This window comes from Neovison vison, chromosome 13, assembly GCF_020171115.1.
Source record: "Neovison vison isolate M4711 chromosome 13, ASM_NN_V1, whole genome shotgun sequence".
NCBI classification, from domain to species: Eukaryota; Metazoa; Chordata; class Mammalia; order Carnivora; family Mustelidae; genus Neogale; species Neogale vison.
Window position 1 is genome coordinate 47942999 of NC_058103.1, and position 21470 is coordinate 47964468.

Genomic DNA, 21470 nt, shown 5'->3' on the forward strand with positions numbered 1-21470 from the left:
TCCAGTCAAGAAACCCACCTTAAACCAGACCCCAAAAGACCTCAAATAATCTGCCTTTGTTCTCCCTCTCTCCAGAACACAGTATACTAAGACTCTGTCAATGAAGTGATTGTCCTAACCACGGTAAAGAATAAATTCAGCTTTGCTTAATCAATAAGATTATTCTGGTGTATTTTCAGGAAGCCAGCATTCAACTGAGTAGGAAGCGTAAATTATGAGGTACCATAAAGGAAGCCTCCTATAAGGTGAGGGTAGCATGGTATAGAAGTTCCTACATTAACACTTCCCCAAAGTGTACTTTAAGGGAAACTAACACTTTGAGATGTTTAAAGAATGCTAATTTAAAAAGAGGTTCTATGTTCAAATAAAGGGAAGCATCAGGTTAAACAAAGGTAACCTGGTCTTACTGGCACAGGGATTTTAGACTGAACTAAGAACATCCAGAAGGAGCAGCATATACAAGCTTTCCCTAACTCATTCTACCATGAGACTCTTCTTCATGACATCTTGTGGGACTAGTGAGTTTAAGATAATCTGAGAAACACCAAACTCTACCGAAGTGCATGCCCAGGTTCAAGTCTTAAATCCACCCCCTTAATGGTTGTGTAACCAAAGGTCTTTTGGCCTAAGTTTCAATTTCCTTAACAGTAACATAATAATAGTTGCTCTGTCCAGTCATTAAGAATGTTGTGAGTCAAATGAGACCAAGCTTATGGAAGCCCTTTGTAAACTCTACAGCAGTACATTCGAGTAAAGTGTGTTTTTCTTAAAGATTGTATTTATTTATTTGAGAGAGAGAGAGAGCACAAGAGAACATGAGCAGGGGAAAAGTCAGAGGGAGAGGGACAAACAGACTCCCCCAGGGACACAGGGCTCATCCCAGGACTCTGGGATCCTGCCCTGAGCTGAAGGCAGAGGGTCAACAGACTAAGGCACCCAGGTGCCCCGTGAGTAAAGTATTCTTAACAATACCTCACAGGAGGGGTGTCTGAGAGCCTCAGTGGATTAAGCCTCTGCCTTCGGCTCAGGTCATGATCTCAGGGTCCTGGGATTGAGCCCCACATTGGGCTCTCTGCTGAGCGGAGAGCCTGCTTCCCTTCCTCTCTCTCTGCCTGCCTCTCTGCCTACTTGTAGTCTCTGTCAAATAAATAAAATCTTCGGGGGCGCCTGGGCGACTCAGTGGGTTAAGCTTCTGACTTCCGCTCAGGTCATGATCCCGGGGTCCTGGGATCGAGCCCCACATCGGGCTCTCTGCTCGGCAGGGAACCTGCTTCCCTTCCTCTCTCTGCCTGCCTCTCTGCCTACTTGTGATCTCTGTCTGTCAAATAAAGAAGTAAAATCTTTAAATAAATAAATAAATAAAATCTTCAAAAAAAAAAAAAAAACACCAACAATACCTCACAGGAGAGATAAAGTAAATCCCTGGGGATCATGGGGCAGAATATTATTAGAGAAATAAAATGGAAAATATTCTAATAAAAACCATTTTGTGTGAAGTCAGAGCTTTCTTTGTCTACCTCAAGATCAGTGGTAAACAGCTAAGAAATATACTAAGCAACATTTGTTGAGCTTTGTAGTGCCAGAACATGAAAGTGACTGATACGAACCTAACTTGGGTACTTCTCCTTGCTACTATATGTAATAATGATGCTTCAACCAGAAAAAAATAATAAGGCTATATAGACCCTCAGTGTACCCAACTGGTACTTTCTATTCCTTATCACCGGTATCAGATTTAAACTGATCTCCCTATATGAACAGGTGGAAATGTTACTGATAAAGCAAAAATTCAATTGTTCTCCTTGATGAGTCCAGCATAACACAGAGACACAGAAAAATGAGGTTACTACAGGCTTCCGTTGCACAGTAATACAAACTGTGACCTGCTAGATCTCCTATAAGCCAACAGCCCTGCTTGATCAGACTTGGGTTCTATTTAACATTGTGAACAGAGCATTTAAGCTTACAGTTGCATAATATGGCATGGCCTCCAGTAACTCCACTCAGAGAAAAATTTATGAAGAAATAAGAAATTGGTTGTGAGGAGACTGGAATTCTTATTCTTTGTCCTTCAAGAGCTGACTAGGGAAGAAACTTCAGGTGGTTCCCATACTTCAAAATGTTACTGTCCACTAAAATTCTCTAAACTTAAGTTACTCACATGAGACTGTCAATTCTTAACTTTACCAAGGTAAGATCATTTTTTTAAAATCTGGCATTTTTAATTTTAAAAACATTAAGGAGGATACATTCCAGAATAAAAAATAGCCCATTAATGAAAAACTCATCAGTGTCTTATCTTTGTATACTATAATTTCCCTATAAGCTCATATCCAAGGGTGAGGATACACAACACGTCATTTTGCACAATCTGCACATCCTCAGAACAAAAATCAGCCTGAAAGCTCGAGCTATTTAACAACTTGGACTCATACATAAACACCAAACATAACTAATAATTTTTACATGTAGCATATAACTCAAAGTTAGCAAGCAGTGTGACTCTTCCAATAATAAGGTATCAAAGCATACACTGACAAGGAGCTCAGACATCAAAAAAAAAAAAAAAAAAGTAACTGCATTCTCGACAGGTTTGCAAAATCAACACTTCAAACTACAGTGCAAATTACAATCTATTAAGTAGTAGGGTTATTCAGCTGCAATCCCCTTTCATAAACATCAGATTAAGAAACATTCCCTATCAAGCCGTTTGCATGTGCTAAATTATGACTGGCATTTTCACATACATTCTCATTTAATCTTGACAACAAACAATAAACTTAGAAGAGAGAAACACTCCAGAAGACATAAACAAACTTCACCCTTTATTACCTCGTCCTTTATTTGCTCCACCTCAAATGGGACAGAATGGCAAAATAATTCCTTCTTACCATCTTCAAATTCATATTCTCATTCTCAGTAGAAAACTCAAGTTGCTGTCAAATATAAGCTTTACTCACTAAACACAAAATCCAAATAAAAGAGGATTTTACAAGCCTAACACGGCTATTTCAGGCTCAAAACCTGAATGAATGCTACATAGCTAGCTATGCTTACACTCAACATACAATTTTTAGCTTCCAGGATTTCATCTCTAAAGCTTATAGATCCTAACATTAACATAATAAAATTGTGAGCAAAATTTAAAAAAAAAAAAAAGCTCCCCCAAAAGAAAACTATACTCTCTTAACTTTTCATTATCAAGCCTGTTTGGAGTACATCTGATTTACCCCATTAATTAGTTTCAACCACATATATAAAGATAACTCTTCTTCCTGACCTTGGAATGTCATGGGAAGAAAAATAAACCACATAGCTTGAGGTGAGCAATCTGAAAATAACATGGAATTGAGCTAAGCCAAATCAAGACGCCATTGCTCACAAAGTCCAGAAAGGTGACATGCTGGTAACTTTAGTTACAAGTAACTGAAAAGCCTTATTCAACATGGTTAGGTAATAAGGAAAATGACCTCTAATTACAAGATGTCTGGAGGTAGGATGTGCTCTCGCTTTGCTTTTCTGATTCTCTTGGCTATGCCCCATTTGTTCATTTCATCCTCAGGCTGTGAGGTGGTCACAAAATTCTAAGAAAATAGCCAACTCCAAAAGAAAAAGACGTCTCCTTTGAGTCCTCATTTTTAAGCAGAAACCTTATAAAAAGCCCCCACCTCCTCCCTGGCTCAAGCTGGACCATATATCCATTGATGATGTCAGTCACTGGTTTGGATCATCAAGTCTTAATAATCCAAACTCAACCCTAGCAGGTGAGGAGGGAGTCAGCTTATCTTGAAGAATATGGCTGCAGAGAAGATGGAGAATGGAAAATCTTAGTTCTGCTGTGAAGGATGTAAATGTCAAGAGAGTAGACTAGACATCAGTGCTTACAATGATAGTGAAGGCAGACTAAATAGCCTTTTGCTTTTCCTGCTCCCCCATCTAGGTAGACTGAGGACCCAAGCTGGTGCCTAGTGACACCCAGTTTACTGTCAACATGAACAGTTTGACTATTCAACTGTATTCATTCCTGTGGCATTAATACTCTAGGAAACCTGCCCAGGAAGCTAAAGTTGCAAATAACTTCACTGTTCATTTCAAAAACTTCCTCAAAGTAATTTATCCAACAACTCGACTACTTGACTTACACTCATTTCACAAAAATGAACCATCAGTGTAGAGAGGTTGTAGTCACATTCCTAGACAGGGACAGAGACAAGACTTATATCCAAGGTCTCCTGATTTCTGCCAAGTCTCTGCACAAGAGTATGCTTTGTCTCACACTAAAGTATTTTCAGGGCTCAAGGTGATGACAATCAGGTTTTAGAGACAACTTATGAATGCCTTGACTATCTTGTGAAAGGCAGAGAACTCCAGGAATCACTTAACTCATACATTGAGGTCAAGGGATGTGTTGTGATTTGCTCTATCACTCAGTTAATTGATATAATAAATGTGAGAAGAAATATCACAAGACATAATCTGATTTAACTGCCAGGGAAGGATGAAAACCTACATTTTAGTTTAGTTTTTAAAGAAAAAATATTGTGGGCCAAAAAGGACTTAAGGGATTTGAGCTGACCCTTAAACCAACAGATGGAATGTGAGCCATCTTCATGGAACAACAGAGGATTTGTTAAAATAGTTTCAGGAATATTAGTTAGGTTGGGGGGAGGGTGAGATAAAGTTGATTTCATTTAAAATTTCCAACCAAGTATATAGTATGTATGCTTCTGTGGAAGCAGAAACATCTTCAGTTCAGAGACATTTTCCTCAGAATGCTCAGGTAGCAATAAGCTGAATTTTCCTAAGTACTGGGCGTGGTATCCCCAATCTACTAATAACCTTATTTCTGTGACATACTGTACTAAAAACACGGAACCTAGGAATGTTTTTCAAAAATACTTAATTACTTAAGTTATTCTTCAAAATTAAGTATATTTTCACTCAGTTTAAAACTGACCTTAATTATATTTGGTTCTGAAAGAAATTCCAGAGAATCAAACCTCTACTCGGTCAACTGACTTCTTTTTTTCATTTTTCATATTTTCATTTTCAGGGATACAACCAGTCTGAGTTGTCAAAACACAACAAAAATAGGTGTAAAAATAATGTCACAGACAGCCAGGTGGGTAGAAAGGAGAAACAGCTGATTTCACTAATGGCCACAATACTGATATTACCACCATTTGTAATTAAAGAGTCAAAAGAAATAATCATTAAAAGAAAGGATATATTTTAGATCTGTTCAAGTGTATAACTTGACCTTACTACTTGTGTAATATCAAAGTTCCAATTTAAATTTATCATTGTTCTACTTTTAATGGTTTTAAAACAAATGCAAAAGTTGCTTTATACACAATACAAATCTAAATCTGCAAGATACTTAAAATTTTACTTTTACCATTATAAATTTACTTAGTAGGACCACTCAAAATCCACCCCAAATCATTTTATTAATAAAAGAGCCATATCAAAAGTAATTTGTTTTGTCAATCATACCTCAATAAAACTGGACAAAAATAATTTATTGAAAGACTTCTACTTTAAACTGTTGTGATGGATCAGAATATTCTGGGTAACCCTAAAATGAGTCAAAATGTTTACTTTTATGTTAATCTCATAATGTAATAGCATCCAGAACAATGCCTTTGATGCACTGGGCTCAATAAGGACACATCCTGACAGAAAACTGCTTTCAAAGCATCATTTATAAATGAAACTGGGCCATTTTCTCACACCATACATAAAAATAAATTCAAAAATGGATTAATGACCTTAATTTAAGATCTAAAAACATAAAACTTCTAGAAGAATATCAAGATAGGCAGTAATTTCTCTGACGTTGACCTTAGCAACATTTTGTTTCCTCAAACAAGGGAAACAAAAGCATAAACTACTGGAACTAATCAAAATAAAAAGGCAACCTACTGAATAACTGAAAAGATTATCTGAAAAGGTTATCTGCAAATGATCTATCCAGTCATGGGCTAATATCCAAAAAATATAAAGAATTTATACAACCTGACACCAAAAACACCAAAATGATTGGATTAAAATGGGCAGAGGACCTGATTAGACAATTTTCCAAAGACAACATCCAGATGGCCAACAGACACATGAAAAGATGGTCAACATCACTCACCCTCAGGGAAATGCAAATCAAAACCACAATGAGGTATCACCTTCCACCTGTCAGGATGGCTAGATTCAAACAGAAAAGGGATAACAAATGTTGGCAAGAATGTGAAGGAAAAAGAACCCTAGGGGTCCCTGGGTGGCTCAGTGGGTTAAAGCCTCTGCCTTCAGCTCAGGTCATGATCCCAGGGTCCTGGGATGGAGCCCTGAATCGGGCTCTCTGCTCAGCAGGGATCCTGCTTCCTCCTCTCTCTCTGCCTGTTTCTCTGCCTACTTGTGATCTCTGTCTGTCAAATAAATAAATAAAATCTTAAAAAAAAAAAAAAAAACCCTGGTGAATGGAAGCTACTATGAGATACACAGGACTCTTCATTACAACTCTTCTCATTCCTGCTCATTAAGTATCTAGGCAGTATGTGCTAGAACTGCATTCTCCATCGGAGTGATCAGATTTTCCACTTCCATGGTAGGACTGAATAATTACTGGAAGTGGGGAGCAGAGTTCTCCAAAATGCTCATAGTGCACCTTAATCTCTCCTAAGCTGCCATATAGAGCACCGTTAACCCAATAATGGAAACAAAAGGGATCTGTTAAAGGTAAAATGATCCCATATAGTTTCTGCATGTTGCTGGTGTGACCGAAAATTGATTATTCAGATGTCTAAAGTGACTGAAGAGTCACTGGAGAGATGCCAGAGTCCTGATGGAATGCAAGATTATGTTTTCTGAAATATCATGTCTCTGCCTATTCAGGCTGCTTTTAATTTTCTACATATATCGTATTTTCTAACCACTTAGAAACTTAAAATCTATGCCGTGTATACTAGAACACTAGAAAACAACATGCCTGATTAAAGAGGACTGTTTTTCTCTGTCATCTCAAGAAAAAGAAAAAGATGTGTAGGACTCTAGCCTTTTGACTGTACAGATCAAGAACACATACAGTGACACAACTATTCATTGGAACATCAATAAATACAAAGTAATTAAGATTTTCTATCCAGAAATCACACTTATCTCCAGCTTTAATGAAGTGCTTAGAAAAGTTTATTTTGTGCTTAGACTATTTTTCTAAAGCAACACAAAATTATTATACATCCAAACTCTGCAATGGTAGAATATTTAATATTCTAAAGGCAAGGCCTTTCAAGAAAACTGCTGTACATTATGATACTGTGTAAGTCTAATGAATTCACACAGAAGCAGAATCTAGACAAAAGAGGACATTACAGAAATTATTACATAATGGACAAGTGATTCACTCTGAGTTATGGTTTTTTCCCTTCTTGTAAATAATACAGTTCTTACTGCCACCCAGCACCCCTCCCCACTTTTGCTTTAAGGTAAAAATTCTGTGCTCTAACTCTCTATGGAGGAAAACCATACTAAATGTCCCATACTGCTGATGCCCACTTGTGAAATACTACACAATAAAAAGTACAGCAGAACACAGATTCTGTGTGTCCAAAATGTAAGAATGCTATGATTTTTTAAACAGCAAGCATATACAGACTTTGTAAAATTAAGAACTTTGTGAGGATGACTATACATTGAAAACATACACTAAACAATACTTTTTCCTGAGTAGAATGCTAACTTTATTTTATATCAAACTAATTTTCTATGAATTTTCAAAATGTAAAATATCAAGGCTTTTCCACAACATCAGATAAAAATCAGGAATGTTCACCTTCATATCCAAAAAAAAGGTTCAAGTAGAGGTTCAACAGAATGATATAAAATCTGAAATGAATGGCCAAAATTTTAAATGATCGGTAGACAGCTCTTCAATTTTAAGGATCCCTCAGCCCACTTCGGTTTAAAACAACAAAAAGGGCTATTTATTAAGAATGAAAAATATTTCCAGAAAATTATCCAATTTGGAAAATGAAAAATGTAACCCATGGTTAAGAAAAATACAAATTGTACACTGAACAGAGGGGAACTAAAACGATAACCAATCTTTACAGGAATCAAGACAACACCATCGACTTATATAAAAACTTCCTAAATCAGTAGCATATCCTGTATTATCACATGTAAAAAAACTGTAATTAAGCAAGGTAGTTTTTATTAGTTGCATAATCTAAAAATATGATGAAATTTTGGGCTCTATCTCTAAAACCACCAGAGTTGTCACTGAAATACACATTTCTTGAGACAATGGGCAAAGTTCCCATTTATGGGAAATATGTTCTTTTTTTCACACAGTGAAACTGAGAAAAATTATACCAAATGAGAAATCTTTTTCTCCAAAGTAATCTCCTTAACTACCTCAATAATGCAGTGTTCGGGAAATGTAATTTTTCAACTCAGAAAACTTGAAACAGATTATTAAACAAACATACTGAAATCTTATTGCTTGGCACCACATTTTTCAAAAAATTAAAGAATTGTTTAAACCATCACTGCCATTCTTAAATCCTATTTCAAACATTTTTATGCATTTTTACATAGTGCTACTTTTATTTTCTGAAGGTAGTCTGTTCAATCTAATGACAATCTAGACTGAACCCTGCAATGTACAAGCATGTCACAGTTTACTTCAAACCAAAAGAAATGTTCAATCTTCTCTTTTTGCCAAAATAATATTATGGTATTAATAAAAACCAACTAGGATTTATCTGTGGCCAATGAAGGACCCACAGAGCGTTGTCTTATGGCATTCTGTGCAAAGTCTTTGTTTGTTCCTTCTTTACTTCCTGCTTCCTCTTCTGAAACATCATCTTCATCATCCTCTTGTTCCTCCTCCACTTTTTGCAAAGGTTGAGAAGATTCTGGTAATAATTTTTCTTAAAGATAAAGACCAGAGGGAATTAAGAGGTACAAACTTCCAGTTATAAAATAAGTAAGTCACTGAGATGAAAAGTACAACATAGGGAATACAGTCAGTAATAATGTAACAACATTCACGGTGAGCATTAAAAAAAAAAAAAAAAAAAAAAAGATCAAGACCAGAAATGTTTTTTGTTGTTGTTGTTGCTGTAACAGATTTGCATTACAGTAAAATGAAGATACAATTCATATGCCCACAAACTGCTCTGCCACTCATTTATCAACCATAAGTTTAGATTTCCAAAAGGAAAAAGTCATCTTTAAGAGTGACACCATAAAAACAAAAAGTGGTTAGGAAGATCCATTTTACTTACCAAATGCATTACAATTACTGCCTATTTATGAACCAAACTGAAATTAATAAATCAAAATTAATGCTATGAATGTAGATGCTGTAAGAACATGCACTGCATTCACTAGAACCACCTTAATTTGCTATTAAATCTTCCAGTGAACAAGTACACTGAAACAAACTCCAACACTATCCTTGTTTCAGTTCCCAGGCGAACAAGAATGAGACATTTACAATTGAAGGTTATATTCCCATCCAGGTTTTTTCCAGGGAGTTTCAGAAATGTTCTTCCTTACATACATAATTTCATTAAAATATAATTACAAATAATAAAATGTACAAATCTTAAGAGTACAGCTCAATGAATTTTTAACTGTCCACACACACAAACCCTTTCCATTTTTTTAACAGACCTATTGATAGTTAGCTTAAACTTAGAACATACCAAGTTACTAAGAGATACAGAACTGGGCCAAGGAGCTTCAGCCTCTTCAATGATCCTAGACTGCCCCTAATCTTAGGCAATCCAGAAGAGAGTAGGGAGACGCAAGGGTGCAAGGCAGAAGAAAACACCAAAGTGATTACCACTGGTGAACAATCTGTTGTTTGGGCTGGCACCCCTCTTTCTGTTGGGTTAATAGCCCCTTCCCTGTACCACAGAGCTTGTAGTTGTGGTAAGCACCACATACAGTTCACAGTAGTGGTTCTCCACCAGGGATGATTGTGCTGCTGCCCCACCCCCCTCCACCCTCCACCCCTGGTCAAAAGAACACTTAGCAATGTATGGAGATATTTTTGGTTGTCACAACTAAGAGGAGTGGTGCTATTGCCAACCAGCGGGATGCTGCTGAACATCCAACAATGTACAAAAGACAGTCTGTCACAATTAAGAATTAACCAGCCCAAATGTGAGGCGTGTCCGGGTTGAGAAACCCTGATTTACAGTGATTGTTCCAAACAAGTGAGCTCTTTACACTAGTGGAGTACACCACAGTTTTTTAAAGATAGGTGGGTATAGTGGAAAAGTGTATCTCCTCCTTACTCTGGATTGTGAGCTTAATCATTTTACATTTTAAGGACTAAAAAGAGCCAAATATGGAACAAGCTAAGACATAGAAAACGAAGCAATTCAGAAACACAACATCTTAACATTTAAGCCCTAGGATCTAGCCATCTCTGCCCTCTGACTTACTTGCTCCCTGAGGCAATAAACTTCTATTTTGCTTAAAGCTAGACGGAGTTGGATCTTTCCCTAGCAACTCAAAATCTAAGCTAAATACATCCTAGAAAACAACTTAAATCATGTGGCCTGCTATAGAAGGGGCGGTAGCACACTGAACTGTGGTATCTATCAGTTGTGCCACAGATTACTTAAGAGACGAATTTGTTAAGGTTTTTCAAGTGATATAAATATTAAATGTACATTCACCAACTTTTAAATTGTCTTTTACAAAGTAATCTGTGCTTGCATTTCTTTCCCTAGAGGTCACTCGCTCTTGCTGGATAAAATGATTCCTTCCCCTGTATATGTCCTTTTCGGTATTGACATAACGATCGAAGAAATGAAAAGATAATCTGTAAGTTATCAGCAATCTCCACTGACTTCATTTCATGAGTCCTGACCTCAATAAATCCTAAATCATGAAAGGCAGCACAATGAAAATGTCATGCCAACAATCTAATTTAGGCCCCAATCTCCACTCTGTCACTTCTGTGTGACCCTGAAAAAATATTTCATCTCTCTGAGCCTTAATTTCCTCAACCACAAAAAAGAAAGAGTATCATTTATGAAATCCAGAGTTACAGGAAAGTGAATGGGATTGCGCAATGTGAAAGTTCTTTATAAACAGCAAAGAGGGGGGCTTCCATAACACTGTAATTTTCAAGATTAAATGCAGGTTTGAGAGGCTATTATACTAAGACAGACATCAGTGAATACTTCTAATTATATAAACTCATCTTGTAGTACCATGTCAATGCCACTCCTAAATCAGCTACAGGAATTACTTTTCCCAATATCCTACCGTAAAAACAGACTTGGCTAACATACAAAGAAAAATCTTCAAATGTGGTCATTGTAATAATGAATGACTTCAAGAGCAGAATATATTCAACTTCTTCTGATTCAAGTATACTCAAATGGATCCAGGAATATGATGGTTCAAATAAAATGACATCAGATCAATGCCATTAAATATCTACAAGTTATATGCAATGTTAAAATTCTCTACATCATAAAAGCCAAGAAAATAACTGTTTCAAAATCCACCAGGCTGTCATTCTTACATAAAATAAATATTCCCCTGCCCCTTCCAATATAACCTATCATTCCACATTTAGAACACTAAGCTAGAAGGGCAACCTGTTAGAGCTGTATTTTTGTATTCACAGAAATGAACAGAATTACAGTGAATAAAAAATAAACACTAAAAAACATACTTACTGGAAGGGTATGGCTGTGGTCTGCGCCTTTTTGAAGGAAAAAGGCAATCTGCCACAAATATCATACACTAAAAAAAAAAAACAGAAGAAATCTCAATGTATGTGACAGAGCTAGTGTAACTATATTAAATTATCAGATGTAAAGGTTTTTTTCCTAGTACTCTGAAAAACGAAATACTTACAAGTCCTAGTAGTAATCCTGAAAGCAGAGTTGCTAAAGCAAAAACTGCATATGATCCCCAAACTGGTAATCCAAGGTCTTCAATAAAATAGCTATGGCAAGTCTAAAATGAAAATTAAAACATAAACTAAAAACCTGGTTGTTTAAAATAAAGGGGTGGTGTCAAATATGTTAAGAATAGAAATAAAACTTTAGCCCATACCCGGATCCACATAGAGAGCTGAAAGAGTGCAGACATACTGCTCATCCTGAAAGAAAGGAGAGAGCCCTGAGAAACTGAGTAAATCACACAGCTTTGAAGCAGAACGTGTGTGTATCTATACCTTTCCTTCTGGGTAAATGTCTATAATTTCTCGGACATGATAGATTTTATTGCTAGTGTTAATCAAGATTAGTGATACATCACTGATTTCAAGCCTGTATTAAAAAGTCTCATTAATGAAAATTAACAGTTCTTGAATTGTTGTCACTATGTAATGTCCTCATAAATAAAACACTTGGTAACTTTCTTCCTTTTCCCTATTGCTTTGCCATTAGACTTTCACCTGATGATTTCTCCAATATACTCTGAATAACAGCTTACAAGCTCTATGGAGCCAGTTAGAGTCAAGTGTACTGTAAGCCAATGACAACTCTTATTGATCCTTAAAATTCTTCAAAAAATGACCAGAAGAGGGATTCTGAAGGAAGAACTGGGAGCACTTGTGGAACTGATCCTTGAATTAACCCCCTTTTGTATTACAATTAAATAAAACTTAGGGTCGCCTGGGTGGCTCAGTGGGTTAAGCCACTGCCTTCGGCTCAGGTCATGATCTCAGGGTCCTGGGATCGAGTCCTGCATTGGGCTCTCTGCTCAGCAGGGAGGCTGCTTCCCTCTCTCTCTCTGCCTGCCTCTCCGTCTACTTGTCATTTCTCTCTGTCAAATAAATAAATAAAATCTTTAAAAATAAAATAAAATAAAAAAATAAAACTTATAATCCATTAGTTTGATATAGCTTAATGATATACAAAGAAATTACACAGGAAATAAATACTAATAATATAAATGAAAATAATTATTATTTTCACATAAACCCAAGTAGTTTAGATGGGCAGTTAGAAACGCATGCTCGAGAACTAAAAGGGTTTGTGGGGTCCCAACTGTTTCCCCTCTGGTGCAGGTGTTGCCACCAACACATAAACTAATTCACACCTAAGCGAAAGTTCCTGTACGCAGGATCACCTAACCCATTGCCCATCATTGGGGGTGTGACCATATTAACACTTGAAAATACCTCTTATTCGGTCCACCAAGACAAAAGACATGGACTGCTGAATCCCTGAGGATTCAACAAAGACTTACAAGCAACCCTTTCTTCTATAGGAGAAGGGAGGAATCATTTATGAGATTTCAAATTAACAAAGTCAGTTGCATTTCGTTCAACATAAAAAGGTGATTCAATCATATTCCTTCCATTGTTTAAATCGCAAAATGGGAAGAGGAACAAGGAACTGAAACAAAGCACTATGTAGCCTCACTACAGTCAGCACTAATTAGGCTCTATCAGGAATATTAGGTGCCTTAACTGGGTTGGCATGGTGGTTCAGTAGGCGGAATTCAGACAAATACAGGACAATTCAATTCAGATTCTCACAGGAAGAAAGATGTAAGGGAAAGGTGCTAAAGACAAAATTCTATTTCAAAATACTGTTTATGGATCATCTTTCCTCCACTCCCAGAATCCACAGCATTTTTCTCTCTTAGACCATTGTGTAACAACCCCCCCATCCTCTAAGAGCAAGTGTGGTGAGGAGATAGGAAGAGATAGCTTAGTCACACCAGCATGAATCCATAAGGACCTCAGCAAAACTCAGTATTTCTAGATGCCTCTCAAAAACCTGTGAGGCCTTATACCCCAACAGGTAACAGGAAATATGCTAGCCGTCTCCAATTCTTACTACTCCATACATCTAGCTATATATATTAAGCCCAGTGGTTACTCAGGCCATTAGGGTCACTGTTCATCCATACATTCATTCAACAAAAAATTATCAGATGGGTAGAATAATTCAATCACATTAAGAACTGAAATCTAAAGGTAGCAAGAGGAGGTGTATGTTTAAAAACTTCTTATTTCAGTATTAAGCTCAAATGATAACTTTACCCATCATACTGCTCAGGAAGATTGATTAGTTTTTGATGATAGAAATGACCATAATCCTCAGTTTGTTTTGTGAGATTAAGAGTCACTTATGGTTTGTGGGTTGTTGGGGGGAGGGGGGTTGGGAGAAGGGGGGTGGGGTGATGCACATTGGGGAGGGTATGTGCTTTGGTGAGTGCTGTGAAGTGTGTAAACCTGGCGATTCACATACCTGTACCCCTGGGGATAAAAATATATTATATGTTTATAAAAAAAATTAAAAATTTAAAAAAAAAAAAAAAAAGAAATGACCATAATCCACAGAGCTAAAATATTCCTGAAAAGGCTTTCAATTCTAGTGAATGCCTCCTTTTAGCTTAACAAGGATCAAAGTATTTTTGTCTCAGAAGAAAAAAAAACTAAAAATATCACAGCAAATATGAATGTACCTTAAGGGTCCAAGAATTAAAACCCACTATAAATGCTTTATTTCTACAAAATGTAACTGGTCCAGTTAATTCTGAAATAAATAAAAGAAGAATCCTCATACTTACAGAACAGAACCTGGACCAAACCATGATGAAACAGGTTCAATACTCTTCCACTCTTTCTCGCTGATAAAGTTTATGAAGTCCTTCTTAGTTCTTGGGCCCTGATAGCGCCTAAATTCACCATCTTTACAACTAAAGAGGACCAGAATCACATATTAAACAGAACCAAATAAATAAACTTTGTATTTGTTTTGCTATTTTTAACCTCATTTTACAATCAATCCTTATATTCAAAATCATCAATAATGCACAAGTAACAAATTAAACTAATTGCACTCCTAACATCTTAGCTCCAAATTTATTTAAACGGGGTTATAAACAATCATAAGCCTTCAGACTAGTCTTACCTTTCCAAATAATAAAACAATGAAATAATAAATCAATCATATCTCAATAAATGTGTGATGCCCTTATAAAGGATTGACTATGAAAAGTTGTTAGAACAGTGTCTGCACTTATTAATTACTAGTTATTTTTAAGTATATAGGTTAAAAAATTTAAGGCATTTTTTGGGTATTTTCAGTCCTAATAACATCATCTTAACCATGCTACTTTAAATTACTGGAGGTATCTGATCATATTACACCAAGCTGTAATCATGGGCCACCATTAGAAACAGAGTAGTGAAAAAGTTTGAAATACTGCAAGAATTACCAAAATGTGACACTGAGACACAAAGTGAGCAAATGCTGTTGGAAAAATGGTGGATAGACTGACTTGATACAAGGCTGCCACAAATCTTCAATCTGTAAAAACTGCAGTATCTGGGAAGCACAATAAAATGAGGTATGCATGCACAGAATGGAGATTTCCTATCCCCAGTTTATCAGACAAATTCAAACTAAAAGATCTGATACTAGAGACTACATAATCTTGCTCATTCCAATTTAGCACTGTCATTTCACCTACTACTCTCCGAAGACTGAGCTACAGCCCTTTCTTAGCCAATTTTTGAACATACCATGTCCCTATTTATGACCATTCATGAGATTATTCAAAGGATGGAATGCTTACTTCCGTACTCTTGAAAATTCAGGGTTGTGTTTACATCCCCATTTCTCCAGGAACCACCCTAAACCCAGTGATTTTTTTTTCCCTCACCAAGCTTTCTACAGGACTTAACACAACTCTGGGCTCATAATCATTTATTACGCTATATGGTATCACACCATTTCATGTGAACACCCTCCAAAATAATTACAAAGTTCTGAGACCAGGGACAGTTTGATACCTCATCCATCCACCTAAAGACACCTAGGATAGCTCTAAAGTCTTACTGAATATAATGCTCTTCAAACATGATCCAGGCCAGAGGCCTACTATTCTCATTATACTATGATGCATCCTTCTTCGTAACTAAGAATCTTCAAATACTTACTGATAAATAGTAGGAAGAGCAGTTATGATAAATCGTCCACTCAGCCCTAAAAATGATAAAGATTAAAAATAAATACAAGAAAGAACACACAACAGATTTTATATGAGTCAACAATCACTACTTAAAAGTTGATTCTAGGGGTGCCTGGGGGCCTCAGTGGGTTAAAGCCTCTGCCTTCAGCTCAGGTCATGATCCCAGGGTCCTGGGATCGAGCCCCACATCGGGCTCTCTGCTCAGCAGGGAGCCTGCTTCCCCCTCTCTCTCTGCCTGCCTCTCTGTCTACTTGTGATCTCTGTCAAATAAATAAGTAAAATCTTAAAAAAAAAAAAAAAAGTTGATTCTGCATTATTTAAATACTAACGGGGAAAGCATATGAAATTATCTCTAAAAACAGCTAAGCTTTGTAACAATGAAAAAAAATCCCAATTATGTACTGAAAGCAACTTTAAAAAAATGGACACTATTGTATATTATCTCAACTAAAAGTACATAAAAGTTTGACTACTTAAGTGATCTGAATATGTATTTATTAACATTTGGTCATTTATACCACTGTATAAGACTACTAGCGATAAGTAATGGGGCAGCACAATTTAACAGTAATCTTAGAAAGGTCTAAAATCAAATGAAATTGCATTTGAAATTCAAAAAACAAAGGCAGAGTCAAACGTTTGTTAAAAATGGAGAATATTTTAAACCTTTTATAAGATGAGTAACAAAAAAAAATTAGCCATGTGTTAGGCAATAACTTAACTAACGATTAATCTATGCCTCAGTTTTCTTATCTGTAAAATGGGGATATTACCTACCCCACAAGGTTATATGGGATTATACAGGATAAATGCAGAACACTCACAACAGTATCTGCACCAGGTAAGTGCTCAATAAACTTTAGCTATTACTGCCATCTGGGCTGGGAACAGAGTCAACAGTCTAGGTTTATTGTGACCAAGAACAAGTATGATGAGGCTGGCCTAAGAAAGAAGTGTCCTTAAGAACAGGCCTGCCACTTATTCAGGAGTATGTCTGACTCCACAACCATGATTAAAATATACAACCATTTTATTAAAAATGGTTGTATACAACCACTTTTAATAAAAGCATGTCCTCAAATCACAGGTATTAAATTTGAAACCCAGTTAAGAAATTCGGATCACTCGTCAGGGAACATGATCTTGGCTCTACACAGAACCTCAACCAGATTCTTATTCTGAAGCTTGGTATAGATGCAAATGATGGCTTGGCATCCACAGTATTCTAGGACTTCTTAAAGGCATCTTACACGCTAATCTGGGCCCTGGGATACAAAGGAAAGAAAGATCAGGGGCAGTTAAATGGGCAAGAATGGGGAGAGGGTAATATTTCCAAGGTCCCTTAGAGCAACACATAAAAGGAATGAGCTGCATATAGAGCCACAGACCTGCTTTCTACAGTCACTGCACAAGGATCCCTCCTCAGAGAGGTGGGTGAGTCAGCTTAAGTAGTACAGTTATGTTTTCAAAACCTAATGAAAGGTAGTTAAGACCAAGTGATGTGGCAAACAGGATGAACTTATGAACCCAATCTGCAAAGACTAACCACAGACCTACAGTACCTGGCTGCTCTGTGACATCCACTTTTGCAACATTGACCTCAAGATCTTCTCCCCATTCAGCAAAATTTTCCCATTCCGGTTGAAGATTCTGACAAGCAGGACACCATGGAGCGTAACTGAGAAACAGAACAGAATAAAAGTTAAGCACTCTAATATGATCATATGGAGATAAAAATTCTAAGTGTATAATTCATGAAGAATATTTTATACAAAAACAAGATAGCAAAGTGACTAATTTTGTGAAGATGAAAAAGTTTCAACTGTGAGTATAACATTCTGGAAATAAAAATTAAATGATAACGCTAATCACAGAAAAGTAATTCTGAGAGTAAGTTCTTAAGCCACAAAAATTAGTTCCTAAGTTCACATGCAAAACAGCTCTTTGAAAACCTATGAATTGTGCTCGCTTCGGCAGCACATATACTAAAAAAAAAAAAAAAAAAACCTATGAATTTCTCAGGGTCCCTGAGTGACTGAGACAGTTAAGTGTCTGCCTTCAGCTCAGGTCATAATCCCAAAGTCCTAAAATCAAGCCATGAATCAGTCTCCCTGCTCAGCAGAGGGGAGTCAGCTTCTAGCTCTGCCCCTTCCCAGACATGTGCTCTCTCTCAATTAAAACAAAAGCAAAAACAAAAAACAAAAACAAAAACAAAACTGAAACCTTTGAATTTCTCCCTAAGTATGTGGCCACCAGAAACCTCAAAATCAAATTTGGAGTTCACTGGTTTTAACAATTTGCACTACAGGAGTCACACATGGGAAAAACAGAAGTGTCCAGGGCTGAGGTGAACAAGGAAATGCATGGCCCTGCTTAAGAGGGGAACCATCACTCAGCAAGACCATCAGGAAGGGAATTATAGCTAGGCAGCAGCTCTATCTTATTTAAAAGAAGCTGAAAATCTGCATTTTTATGTAAAAATGCTACCTCAAAACTTAACCCAGACACAAACACTAGGCAAGCCAAACAAAATTCCTTTGGCCAGGCCTTGGTCAGCCAGTTTCTAAGACCTCAGGTTTACAAATCTATGGGTAAGTTTATTAGCTTTTTAATTACTCCTCTGATATTCCACATCTTTCAAGGCCCTGACTTCTCTCTAGGGTTTTATTCTTCACTTTATTGTATATCATCTTCTAATTTGCCTCGTTTTTTTTTTAATGGAAACAAGAAAAATAAAGCGAGCACTTGTTGAACACAAGAGTACAGTTTCTAGATTTCATTATATTTGAACTTATTTTATGAAAATAGAATTCCTAAAATTCCTAAAAGTAACTGGCGCTATAAAACAAGACTAGTACCATACATAAAAGTCCAAATCCTTAACAAGAGATTATATTTCATTGTAAGTATCTCTGTAAACAAACTGATCAGGATGGATGTAATGCAAATAACAAACTTGTAATAAGAGCAGACTATCAACAGGACTAGTACTGGGCCCTGTTTTCAGGTTCCTTTTGTTCTTAAATGATTTTAAAGTCTTAACCTCAAACTCAGAAAGCTAAAGGAAAAAAAGAATCAGTATATTCTAATTTCACAGAGCAGTTCTAAATTCAAATCTAATAAATTTTTTACCACTGTATAGTTTGATCAAATGAGCTAAAAAAAAAATTATGTATTACTCGAATGAGCTAAATTTAAAAAACCTCATGTATTACTTGACTGTATTTTGCATATAAATTCATAATCACTATTGTTTAATATTCATGAAACTATGAATATTTTATTGACACAAGCTAAAACAAGTTATTCATGACAAAAACCCAATGTTGTCTCTGACTAGATTTCCTCTCTCCTGTAGCTTCAATGGTGTCTGAAAATTCATTTCACTAAGTTACAGATTATGTGCACACTACATAAACATTTTTCCCTATCTTTTCCCCCATATAAATGTTCTGTGCCTTTTCGATTTTATGACTCGAAAGAGTTATTGATTTGGCCTTTTGCGCTCTCCTTTAGGAACATCCACCTCCATCCATTAACTGGCAACCCAAGCATACAGGAAAACACTCACTGAACTCTGTTAAAGAAGGGGGCTGTTCTAACAATTATTGCATACCTACTCTTGGGCTTTAAAAACAGAAAGGAAGCCAGTATTGCCATACTGGGCCAGATTAATGATGCCTTTAGGTATTTCTCTCACTTGTAGAACGAGGAAAATAATACCCATCTTACAGACTTTGTAGAGAATTAAATAGGATAATGTATAGAAAGTGGTTAGCAGTGTTTAGTACAGTTAACACTCAGTAGTGGTGTTTGTATCAATAATACCACCACCACCAATTTAGCAACTATAGCAAAAGCAGGCGGTTTATCTTCTACCTATGCAGAAGAGACATTATAACAGAATCCCCAGAAATATATGATTTCCTCTGAAAAGTAAATGATGACCCGGTGGTCTTAAGAGTTTATAAACACACTCATACATTAATTTTTTAAAGCAGTATCACTTGGACGTAAGAGTAACAATCCAGGATACTCAGTACTTTGCAAAAACACACATCCAAAGGAAAACTGAGATGCGGAGAAACAGAAAAGAAAATTTAACAATAACCCAACTTGAATTTACTCAGCACCTAAAATAAAAATATACCCAATCTATAAAATAAAATTTAAGATAAAGGAGTCTCAAATTCCTTTAAATGGAGTTTTAAAGGATAATTAGACAAAAAGAGAAGAGAGGTTCGGCTCAATTTCCCGTTTTGTAAAGTTTGATATAAGGTAAGTCTATTAGTTTGTGAAGAATCATTCTAAAATAAGTAACTATAGAAACTAGTCAAACGAACCACCTCCACCCCCAAATTCATGAGCAGCTGAGTGAATTCCAAGTTGAACGCCGTCTTTTAGGCGCTAAAAACGAAACTACGGTGCACATTTTAGAAGAAACTTCATATTCCCCGGTAAGAAACGAGGAGGGGGTGGGACCAAGCTGATCCGAAGAGGAGTTAAAGGATCTGGAAGAATCAGGGACGCCTGCTCCACGGCTCGGAGTGGAGTACTGGAGAACCTGGGACCCGCAGGAGGCGGTGAATGCAGGTGAAGTGGGGTGTCCAGACTCGGATCTAGGACACGGACATTCCGGCCCACCGAGGGGACCCGAGACAACGGTCCCACACTCACAATTCTATCATCCACTCTCCTTCCAGCAACTCTTTCCAATTCTCGTCCGTGATAATGCGCACGTCGCTCCGCCGCCCGTGGGTCCAAGGAGCCCCCCAAAGCAAGAGCAGCATCACTGCCACGGGAACCACCGGACTCCCGGAGGGCGTCATACTGCAGCTCTCCCACCCCACAGCAAGCTCGGCAGCCCCCACCTCCGCGCAGCCGCTCCTCACTTCCGCCCTCACGAGCTTATCTGCTCATGCGCCTGACCGCGCGGTCAGCGCGCGCGCGCGCGCGTTCCTGGGAACTCTCAATGCGCATGACGAGGTCGGGTCCTAGTGAGTTGGGTTTGTGGAAAAGCGGGAAGCGCGCCTATCTCTAGTGCGCATGACAGAAAAGCGGTCTCTTCCCACCGCCTCCTGAGCCCCAGTACTTTTGGGAAGGGGAAGAGCAAACAGGGGGCGTGGCGTAGGAAATGGGGAGGGGCTTCGGAGACGACTGGCTTCAAAACTGCTTCAGCATTTTGGCGCCAAATAATTGGTATTCGTACTTGCTCAAGCCGATTGCTAAGTTTACACAGTTTCCAGTTAACTGCCCTTAAGGGCTTTCATTTGCTTCTTTTGAAAACTTTTGTAGTAAAACTAATGAATGTTGGACGCTTGGGTGGCTCAGTCGGTTAAGTGGCTGCCTTTGGCTCAGATCAGTATCTCAGAGTTCTGGGATCAAGCCCCGCCCTGGGCTCCCTGCACCGCGGAGAGCCTGCTTCTTCCTCTCCCTGCTGCTCTGCCTGCTTGTGCTTTTTCTCTATCTCTCTAATAAATAAATAAAATCTTAAGAAAAAAAAACTA

General features: G+C 37.3%; 1 protein-coding gene and 1 non-coding gene across 2 annotated transcripts; both read right to left on the bottom strand.

Annotated features, from left to right (window-relative positions):
• Positions 1–7156: 7156 nt before the first annotated feature.
• On the bottom strand, positions 7157–20876 carry TMX1 (thioredoxin related transmembrane protein 1). Its single transcript, XM_044230344.1, has 8 exons — positions 20641–20876; positions 17526–17641; positions 15932–15977; positions 14557–14685; positions 12085–12130; positions 11884–11985; positions 11703–11769; positions 7157–8924 (listed from the first exon to the last, which is right to left on the bottom strand). Exons 1-8 carry the CDS (start codon positions 20790–20792, stop codon positions 8746–8748), a joined length of 837 nt encoding a protein of 278 aa, XP_044086279.1. The 5' UTR covers positions 20793–20876; the 3' UTR covers positions 7157–8745.
• On the bottom strand, positions 17288–17420 carry LOC122895176. Its single transcript, XR_006382154.1, has one exon. It is a non-coding gene; the product is annotated as a small nucleolar RNA SNORA70 (small nucleolar RNA).
• Positions 20877–21470: the final 594 nt, after the last annotated feature.

Bases quoted from the DNA above. Each gene is read 5' to 3' on its own strand.
- TMX1 (XM_044230344.1), bottom strand. From the start codon at position 20,792: ATGACGCCCTCCGGGAGTCCGGTGGTTCCCGTGGCAGTGATGCTGCTC. The intron at 11,986-12,084 runs GTATGGGCTAAA...TTTTCATTTTAG, and splicing joins AGCTCTCTATGTGGATCCGG to ACTTGCCATAGCTATTTTAT. The intron at 8,925-11,702 runs GTAAGTATGTTT...TTTATCTTTAAG, and splicing joins ACCACAGCCATACCCTTCCA to AAAAATTATTACCAGAATCT.